This window comes from Azolla caroliniana, unplaced genomic scaffold, assembly GCF_043228905.1.
Source record: "Azolla caroliniana isolate FFs.n. ecotype wild unplaced genomic scaffold, voAzoCaro1.0.p SCAF_1221, whole genome shotgun sequence".
Classification (NCBI taxonomy): domain Eukaryota; kingdom Viridiplantae; phylum Streptophyta; class Polypodiopsida; order Salviniales; family Salviniaceae; genus Azolla; species Azolla caroliniana.
In genome coordinates, this window is record NW_028231656.1 from 1 (window position 1) to 10,851 (window position 10,851).

Sequence of the window (10,851 nt, forward strand, 5' to 3'; positions counted from 1 at the left end):
CCTCGGGAGTACACGACACAACCCCCCATGAGAAGTTTCTTGGTCAAAAGCCAGACTTATCACATGTTCGTATTTTCGGCTCAATTGCTTATGTGCATATTCTCGATGATACGTGACAAAAGCTCAACCCGCAGTCGGAGAAATGTATCCTCGTGGGGTACTCACTCAAACAAAAGGGGTACAAATGCTACAATCCATCTACCCGAAAAGTTTGAACAAGTCGAGATTTCATTTTTGACGAGTCCACATCCTGGTACGCACTAGAGACAACTTCGACTCCGACTCCACTCGACCCGGAATACGCTAAAATAGAGGTAGAAGCCGAAGATTGACTTATGCGCATGTTCGAAGAAAGCCCGATTACGACAAGGCTTAGTGGGCCACAAGAGCCTCTGAGCGATCAAAGCACTTCTCGGCCGAGTCTGAAGCTGGACAAAGGGAAGGTGAAAATGTCGGAGTATGAAGTCGATCACTTCGACGACAACAAATCGATTCACTCCCTCGATAGTGAGTTCGAAGGCCTCAACATCCGGACAAATGGAGCGAAGAAAGCCTTATATTCGCGAACGAAAAGCTACGCTGGTCCACCCGAGAAAAGAACCCCGTAAGCCATTACGGCTACGACGAGTACATGGCGTATCATTACGCCTTTATGATGAAGGTAGCGTCAATACAAGAGCCGAAAACTCTTTCCGAAGCAGTAAAGGATCTGCGATGGGTTGACGCGATGAATGAAGAAATGCAAGCCCTATGCAAAACCAGACATGGGATCTCGTTCCTCACACTCCGCACAAGAAAGCGATTGGCTGCCGATGGATTTACAAAGTGAAACACAATGCCAATGACTCCATAAATCGCTTCAAAGCATGGCTCGTTGCAAAAGGATATGCAGAAACGCACGGAGTTGACTATGAAGAGACCTTTGCCCCAGTGACAAAGATGACAACTGTGCGAACCGTGGTTGTAATCACAATAGCAAAAGGGTGGCACCTCCATTATATGGACGTGAAGAACGCCTTCCTGCAAGGGGAACAAGAGGAGGAAGTGTACATGATCCAACCACCCGGTTTTGAATCGCGCCATCATCCGAACGTCGTGTGCCGACTCAAGAAGCCACTCTACGGCCTCAAACAAGCACCACGTGCGTGGCATTCGAAGATCACACAATATCTTCATCAAATCACATTTCGAATGTCAAATTCGGATAATTCTCTGTACATCCGAAACGAGTTGGATAGCCCGATTGTCATCATCCTATACGTGGATGATTTGGTCATCGGAGGAAAGGATCTCGCTGAGATTAACAAGGTCAAATCACTTCTCTCCGGCAGATTCGAAATGAAAGACCCACACGAGCTCCATTACTTCTTAGGCATCGAAGTAATTCGGACATCAGTCAGGATAATGATCTCACAATGACACTACATCCTCAACTTACTTTACAAGTTTGGCATGACGGAGTGCAAACTTGTGTCCACCCCGCTTGATCGTAATCTCAAGCTTGATGTTGATTTTGGAACAACCGAGTGTGAGCCAACTCAGCATCGCCAATTGATCAGCAACCTCATCTACCTAACCATTATGCGACCCGACCTCATCTATTCGGTCAACCTACTTAGCCAATTCATGCAGAATCCGTGAAACCTTCATCTTGATTGCGCTAAGAGGGTACTTCGGTACGCTAGTGGTACGATGGATTATGACATCAGATACAAGTCAAATACAATAATTCGACTCGAAGGGTACACATACGTGGACTGGGCAAGTTATAAAGCGGATAGATGGTCAACATCAGGATTTGTCTTCTCCCTGGGCAACGGAACAATCTCATGGAGTAGCAAGAAGCAACCGACAGTCGCATTGTCGAGCACGAAGGCCGAATACAGGGGCGCGGCGGTCGCCACGTGCGAAACCGTATGGCTGAAGCGTATACTGAAGAATTTGGGCATACCCATCAAGGATCCAATTTGTCTATACTGTGACAACATGAGCAGTATCTACCTGGTGTGGAACCTCGTATTCCATGTGCAGACTAAGCATGTTGAAGTGCACTACCACTTCATCCGCAAACGCATGCAAGCCGGAGATATAGACTTACACCACATCAACACGAATCTACAGGTAGCCGAGATTTTCACGAAAGCCCTGGGCATCGACAAGCTGCGGTAGTTCGCGTCGAACCTTGGCCTATCTATTTCCGACCAGGTGAGCTTGAGGGAGAGTATAGAACAATGAAATGATCGATTGATTGAAGCCGAACAAGGAGCATGCAACCAAAAAGCCGAACAATCGAAGTTCAAAGCGTTCCGAAGACCGATCCGAAACAATTTTTCGATATCCGGAAGTTGTGTTTTGAAGGGGCGTGTTGAGAATCGAACTCAACTTCCCATAGAAATAGGTTTCACACTAGCTCATGGACATACCAGGCTAGTTTTGTAAATAGTAGAAAGGGCCCTTGCCCTAGTTTAGTTGGTATTTAAACCAACCTTTTGTAACTTTGTTACTGTTGGAAGGAATACATAGTTTTCTCATCTTAAGACTCTCTCTCTCTCTCTTTCTCATAAGTGCTCACACACACACACACACACACACACACACACACACACAGTCCTACCGTTGCATACAATCACTCTCCTTTCTTTACATTGATTTTCTTCTTGCGAACAATTACACTATCTAACATGAATTGCATAATCACGATACATTAATTTTCTAGGAACGAATTCTTTTTGACATGCTTATCCACCATTACAAGAAGCTAACATGAAATACACAATGGTGGTATATTGTTTTTCCTAAAGTAAAAAATAAATAAGATTCCCATGCTTATGTGTGTTTATGACTTATTGTTTCCCTTACACATGGATGTCCTTATCGTGAATATAAAAGAATTTTTGTACCCACAAGGGTAATTAAGGCTTCCTAGTTGTTGCTTATCCTCAACCCATTGAAGAAGCAATTTTTTTTATTACCGAAGGACAACTCCTTGTGCACGAGGCGAATCAAATGTAATGTTGCATCTTTTTCTTTTCTCTTATATCACTTATGTGATTGTATGTGAATTGCATACATACTTGTCAACAATGCATTATATCTTCAATTGTTGAGAAGACCCTTCAATTGTCAGTTGAGTGATGTGACTCAATGGATGTTGTACGAATTGCACATTTAGTACCTCGATGTATGTTGGACAACAACAATGTAAATTGCAAGGCTAAAAAAGCAACACACTTACCTAAAAAACACTTGCTAGTGCATGGTGCAACATTTAAACAGGGAGACAACAATAACACGGAGACAAAAATAAAGCATATGCCTTATACCTGGGCCAATGTAAAAATGGGAGACGAAACCACTGTATAACATCCACCATAATCTCACACTTCTCGTGCCAAATTTACCAGCACTTTTGTGAGGTAAAGTTACTACAAGACACCATAAAAATTTCACGTAACATAGGTTAAAAATTTCCATGTCACCTCAGAGACAGACAGGAAACGAAACCATCGTAAACGCACACCATAATCTTACGCATCCCGTGCCTAATCCGACGCTTCTTGTGACAAAATTTACCAACACTTTTGGTGAGGGTAAAGTTTACTACAACACACCATATAAAAATGTGCAGATAACATAGGTTAAAAATTTCCATGTATAAAAAACCTAAAGGACACACACATATGAGAGAGAAAAGTGTGTGGCAATATATGTATGTATGTATGTGATTGGGCCTCCTTCTTTACATATGTAGGGAAAAGTAAAAAGAGCAACAAATACCTTCCATTGATTCTTCTACTAATTAAGGATCACCTTCTCTAATTTTAGCCATCCTCCCCCCCCCAAAAAAACAGAACAAAACATTCTCTTGCTCTCTGCCCAAAAAAAAAAAAAAAAAAAAAAAAACAGGGTAAGTAAGAAACACTAATCATTGTGAATGAACAACACTTGCGTTGCTATCATGGCCATCAATGTAGAAGAAGAAGAAGCAGAAGAAGAAGCAGAAGAAGAAGAAGAAGAAGAAGGGGAAGGTCTCAGTCGCTTCTGAAGGAAACAGGGGAGGAGGAGAAACCCCATTAAGGTTAATTATGAACCCCTTTTCATTGCTGAATTCCGTCCCCTGTTCCTCCTCACACATCATTACAGAAACAGGGGTGGGAACAAGAGCTGTTTTCCCTCTTCTTTCTATCACAACTTCAAGGCGGACATTTGATGCTCACAGATACAACATTCATATTGGCTCTCCAACATCCACCTCTATATTAGATTCTTCTTCGCCTTCCTCAAGGTTGAGACGGAGTGTGAGATCTGATGATACTATATCTTCTTCTTCTTCATGGAGATTGAGGATCAGTTCCTTGTCATCAAGATCGGGCTTTCGAATACATAGCTTATCCTCTTCATCCAATTTCGGTACCTTCAATCCAGACGATTTCTTGCAGCATGATATTCTATGTACCCTTACTATCTTTGTGGGTTCTTTCGTCTGGATTAAGCTTTTTGACATCTTGGTAAAGAAGAACTTTATTGAACAGGTATGTTATCATTTAAGTCCGAATTAAGCATCTTCCATAAAGATTTAAGTAACATTTTAGGACATTTTTGTGTTCCTTTATGCAATTCTTATTCAAGATACGTTTTTGGTTCATCTATGGATTTTCCATTAATCTGCTTTTATTTTTCGCCATTTTGGTCTGACACTAACATTCATCTCGTTTGCTATGGGTCTATAAGCATGCATGTATACACTCTGTTTGTTCAGCTTTATGATATGAATAATCCATTCAACCTTAAGTTTGGTCTTCTATTTTTATGGCATTTAATATAGATTATGATTATGGAGACACTTGTTGTTTCTGGTTATGTCAACCACACACTTATTTTAAGCATTGTTTTGCTTCGGAATTTAGTGTAAACCAGCATACGAGATTGTCCATTAGCACATGTTGAAACACTTCTTCTCTTCATAATATTCATTTAGCCTGTGCTTGGATTTGCTATGACATTTAACATCTATCAGAATCCTATCGAGTCTAATAGCATGTGTTTGAGATTCTCTTTTTGTTTTTTGGTTATGGTGACTAATTTCCATCTCATAATGGGCATAATCCATTTAACAATTTAAAGCTTAAGGTTTTCCATGAGCATAAACAGGAATGTCTATCAGCATGTCTCTGAGACACTTTACATTTTGTTATCACTCTCTTGTACACTTAAACAAAGAGATTAAAATGAAGACGTTATATTATTACCACGGGTTTGATATTTAAGAAGTGAATTATTTCTGTTTATTTCTGAATCAGAGCAGAAGTTAAGCCGCAAATTAATGCACATTTCAACTGGTGTCCTATACGTCATGTCATGGCCCTTATTCAGGTAATTCTGTTTACCTATATTTCATTCAAGAAAAAGTAGAGGAAACATGCTACATTATTTATTTATTTTGATACGTACATACTCATGCGCGCACTTTATTTTGTTGCATAACACATTGCATTCCTGAAGAGGGCATATCTATCTATATAGAACTATGGACTTCTCTTTTACTTTAGAGATACGGCAATAATGTAAAAATTTCCTGAGTAAAAAAACACCTGAATGTATGACATGTGTCAAAAGTACCAGAACGTAATTGAATTGTATGTTCATATTGTCCACAATACCCATACAGTGAAAATTGCAATGACTGAAGAGCCCAGGTTATGTAGGCAAGAAATTCCTTCCAAAATTGTAAGGAGGTTCATTTCCACCAAAATAACGGACACTATGAAAACCGGAATATGTACTCGTGGTCATCTATATCGTTTAGAGATCAAGTTCCTGAACCATATGTGATGATTGTTTGGATGTCCAAGTCAACATTTCAATGCGTGTTAACTCTGGATGTCAGACTGTTCAAATCACACAAACCCATTTTCACTGAACTAGATAAATGAAACCAGATAAGATTAGAGGAAAAGGTGATAATCCTCACGCCAAGCTTCTTTAAATAAAGGCGTTTTGATGACTGAAGAGTCTGGGGTATGTAGGCAAGAAAATACTTTTGAAGTTACATGAAGGTAATATAATCTGAGATGTTTAGCTTTCACCATTTCCACCAACCCAATGGAGTATGTAAATAGTCGTAGCTGGTTGGAGATTAGGTTCCTAAACTACATACACACATGTCAACCCAGGGTATTCTCATGGCAAACGACTCTAAATATAGGCAGGTCAACAGAATGAATATTATGAAAAGGATTCAAAGTGTTTGGTAGTTTTGCATGCAGATTTATATATTTCCTAACGAGTTGAATAGTTTTGTTCTACCTTCTTTTTTCTTGTGTTAGGGCTTTATCCTGATGGTTAGTGAAGTTTGTATTAACCCATGCACTCGGGTTCAAATCTAACTCTATGCACTACTTTACTAGATGTGCCACTCTAGAATGTATGGACGAACTCATGACCCTCTAGCTTCCACCCAACAACCTTGCAACTGATCTACGGCAGTCTGGGCAGTTGAAATTATTTGTTTTACTCTCTCCTTTTCTCTAAAGCTTGTATATTTACATGTTTTTTTCAGGTAACAAATCTAGCACTTAGGGCACCCCCACAGGTTTTATTAATGGGGTGCCCTAAGTGCCAGATTTGTTTCCTGAAAAAACCTGTGGGGTGCCCTCAGTGGTTTTTGCCATCTCGATTTCTGTGGTTCTTAAAAACCTGTGCAAATTACTCATAAACAAAGCTTATTATCATCACATAAATATTATTTTCTTGGACTATTTTCACTTGTTATGATGGCAAAATCAAGAAATGTTGAAGCATAAAAGAAAAAACAAATGCAAAGCATAAAAAAAACAATAACTTCCCCTTGAAAGTTTTTCTTACATTTAGAACCACTGCCTAAGAAATACTTGTCTTGTGTTTACAACTGCATTGCAAAGACAACCACGCATGCATCTATATATGAAGATGTGAAGATTTAGGCAACCTTGACTTACGTACGTATATGATGTCTTTTAACCTGTGAATTACTTTTTTGCAATGCTTTAATATGCAAATTCTGAAGAATGTCGTCCTAACTTAATATATAATATATAAACTAAGGTGCTGTTTTCTCTTCTTCTTATGATGCCCAGTGTATCACCATGGTCGCGATTCTTTGCAGTCTCAATTCCTCTCTCCAATGTACTCAAGCTTCTTGTCTATGGCACTGGTATTCTCAAGGATGAGGGCCTCGTTAAATCCATAAGCCGCATGGGTACTTCCAAGTATGTTTCTCTTCAATAAGTTTTCAATTCCCATACATTTTCTTTTATGAGAAGTAGAGAGAACACAAGTTTGATCCTTGCCATGGAATCGGTCCCGATCCGCAGTGGACATGAATGATGGAAAATTAAGAGAATCCAAGTTTGCTCATTGATATGTGCCCGGACCTGTGTCACAGATGGTATTTGGTTTGATAATCTATCTGTCTATCTCTCCCTCTTTACAATGTTTCACAAGAGAGTGGAGAGAAATTTTAAAGAGATGAGTACTTGAGAAAAATGAGATTATTTTGGGGAGTTTTGAAAATTGAGGATTATATTTCTGATAATTTTTTGTGTTTTGTGTATCAATCTTACCGAATATTTCTTGCAGGGAACTTCTAAGGGGGCCATTATATTATGTGCTGGTTTTGTCTGTCTGCACTGTTTTCTTTTGGAGGGAGTCTCCTGTAGGGATGCTCGGATTAGCTACAATGTGTGGAGGTGATGGTAAGAAATATGTGTCTTCAGCTCTCTCACAGTTTATTTTTTGTGGTTTCTTCCTCATCTGTATTGGGAACCAACATTAGACATATTATCATTTTGGTTTGGCTCATCACTAATGCATATTTAATACAGACTATCTAGTAGTAATCACTGTGTTCCTGATCATTGGGCATATCTAATAACGTCATGAAATTTGTGAGCAACTTTTGTAATTATTGTTGACCATTAATTAGACATATTTAATAATTTCATGAGATTTTATTATGTTTCATGATTAGGTTTCGCAGACATAATCGGGAGGAAGATGGGTGGTGTTAGGCTTCCTTACAACCCTAATAAAAGCTGGGCAGGCAGTATATCTATGTTTGTGTTTGGATTTTTGCTTTCGATCAGGTGAGATCATTTTGTTATGAATTGGTTATTCAAGGGCACACATCAATAATACCCATGCTAGTTGTGGTAAATTGTAATTGCAAATCATATCTCTTGTATTTTTCCTAGTTATCAATATCTACCCCTTGTTAAACTGTTAGGTTTTGATATTTAAGAAAATAGAAGGGGTACAATTTATGGGACAAAAACATGAAAATACCCCCTTCCAAGCTCTCAAAAATTACCAGAGCACATCTGATGCAGTAGATTTTTTACTGGATGGGTATTCTTTTAATTTTGATTTGGTCTCTTTCTCTCATTTCTATTATCCATGATATAACCAGGTTATTACTGGATATATTTCCAATGTTTTTTTTAAGTTGACCTTTTGATATCATCGAGAATCTATCTGATGTCCAGTTGGTTCTTTTTTCTTGACAGCTTTCTCTACTATTACTCATCTCTAGGGTTCTATCTCTTGGATTGGACAAGGGCAATTCAAGATGTTGCCTTGATCTCCTTTGTGGCTACGCTTGTGGAGTCTTTGCCTCTCCCTACAGTGTTCGATGATAATCTCACAGTTCCTTGCGTATCTATTCTCTTTGGACTTATCCTATTCCCTATGGTTCTTTCCTAAAGCAGTATGATTTGGTTAGCAATTCTCAATATACTTACGATGTACATGAGAGATTTATATCTTTTGAATGTGAATGTGTTAAGAGTATGAGGTCTTATTCCAGGACTTGAAATGTTAAGAACCTTCCTCATACTCCGAAAGTGACCTGATTTGGTTAGAACTTTAGATACTTTTGATGTCAATATCCGAGTGTCTTTTACACTTCATATATATTTAATGTGATATGTGAGGTTTTAGTCAATAGTTTATTATGATGAGGACATTAAATGTACTCAAATAATTAATTGGCTTAGGGTTTTTGGTTCTGAATGGTCAAGAAGCTTCTCAAATCTTGTTTGGTTTTGGTGTGGTGTTGTTTATGTGGCCAAATTAATTGCACTAAAAAATCCTTTTTGATTGAGGTTTGCGGTGGGCGGTAAAGACCCTTCTTAAATATGTGCTCAATAAAGTTCTTGGTTTAGGAGTTTTGTAGTGTGATATCTTAAATACTTCATTGGCACAAGGTTCTTGCTTCACATGCTTATAGATGTTAATTTACCAAGGACCATTGCTCTTTGGTCTGCATCATAATGTCCTATGTATTATTAGCATTACATCAACTTAGTAGTGCTTTTTTTCCAAGGAGAAATTGAACAATTGTGGTAGAGGTTGAATGGATTTGTAAATAAAAAAAGAAACAAACTTGTAGAAGAGGATAATTGACTTTTCTTTCAGAGGTTGGTATTTCAAAGAACTATTTAAAGAACCGGGATTGTATTGCAGGCATTAGATTAATGGAAGCAACTAGAAGAGGACTTAATCTGTGTAAAGTTGGGATGCCTCTAATTAAATGCAAGAAAATTCTCTCGTCATAATTTGTGGATTTCTATATCATGCCTGTGCTTGTGAGCAACAATGTTCCAATTGCTTTTTCAATAAACTGTTAAGTAAGCTCAAATAGAAGATTGTATTAGTCGTCTATACTCATGGTTGTATGGGGATTGAAGCTTTAGTATATTTTTGGCTTGCCAATTACAATTTCGATGGAGAACTTGTGAGAGGTTACTTTCAACACCGAGAACATATCTATGCTGAAGAGCATATGATCACAACGGAGTATGTATATGGAAGAGCACATAATCACAACAATTGTGAATAACTCATGTTGTTATGTGCCTGACTGGCGGCGGCGACATTCTCTTTTTTTACATGAAGGCAGAAGGTAGAGCAGATTATATATATGAATCTTCGTCTTCTGCTCCCTCCCTCCCTCCTTCCATGCCAGGATTTCCTCTGGCAGGATGTGTGTGTTTTATGGCACAGGTCAAAGATGGCTGCTCAACAACCCATGTGTTTGTGCAGCAGACCTTGGACTGCAATACTGTCGAGTGCACAAGATGGAGCTCCCTAACACCGGATGCGTCCGTGAACTCTTTTGTCGTCACTCTTGTACAAGAACGAAATTAAATTGAAAGACTAGTGCTGCTTGCTGAGAGCATTCAACATGATATCCTATGCTCCCTATTTTTATTGGATCTTAGATTCTTATGTTTGGATTAAGCTGTCTGACATCTTGGTAGAGGAGAACTTCATCGAACAGGTATGCTTATCATATTTGAAGGCTCAATTTTGAGTTTTGTAATATAAAATTCATTCTATTGCATTACAGGGTATTTTTTTGGTCCCATTTCTGCATGATTTATTCATCTATGCATTAGTTGTTCAAGGCATGTAATCATCTGCTTCCATTTTGTTTTACCATTTTGTCTGTCAAGGTACATATAATCGTCTGGTTTGGTATGGGTGTATAACCATGCTCTGAGACACTCTGTTTCATGTGGTACATAATATGCATAATCCATACAAAACCTTTCTGTACGGCATTGAACATGAATTAGAATTATGGAGACATTAGTTTATTCTGGTTACATAAACCTCACATGTAGTTTAAGCTTTTTTGCTATGCAATTTGGTGTATGTAACTAAGGATGGTAAATCAGGAGACATATTTTCTTCATAATATCCATTTGGTTCTTCAAGTTTCAACTTGGGTATGCTATGTGATTTAGCATCATTAACATGCATTGAACTCTTATTTTCTTGATATTATTCATTTAACCTTAAGATTTTAAG

General features: G+C 38.4%; 1 protein-coding gene across 2 annotated transcripts; it reads left to right on the plus strand.

Moving 5' to 3' along the window:
* Positions 1 to 3,969: 3,969 nt before the first annotated feature.
* Positions 3,970 to 9,068, plus strand: LOC147847302 (phytol kinase 1, chloroplastic-like). 2 transcript variants are annotated; one of them, XM_087339338.1, is made up of 6 exons: positions 3,970 to 4,532; positions 5,306 to 5,373; positions 7,116 to 7,247; positions 7,618 to 7,733; positions 8,009 to 8,123; positions 8,544 to 9,068. In XM_087339338.1, exons 1-6 carry the CDS (start codon positions 4,086 to 4,088, stop codon positions 8,737 to 8,739), a joined length of 1,074 nt encoding a protein of 357 aa, XP_087195464.1. In that variant the 5' UTR covers positions 3,970 to 4,085; the 3' UTR covers positions 8,740 to 9,068. The 2 variants fall into 2 exon arrangements, with proteins under 2 accessions (XP_087195464.1, XP_087195465.1); XM_087339339.1 differs by having other exon boundaries at positions 4,391 to 4,532; positions 5,301 to 5,373.
* The last annotated feature ends 1,783 nt before the right edge of the window (positions 9,069 to 10,851 follow it).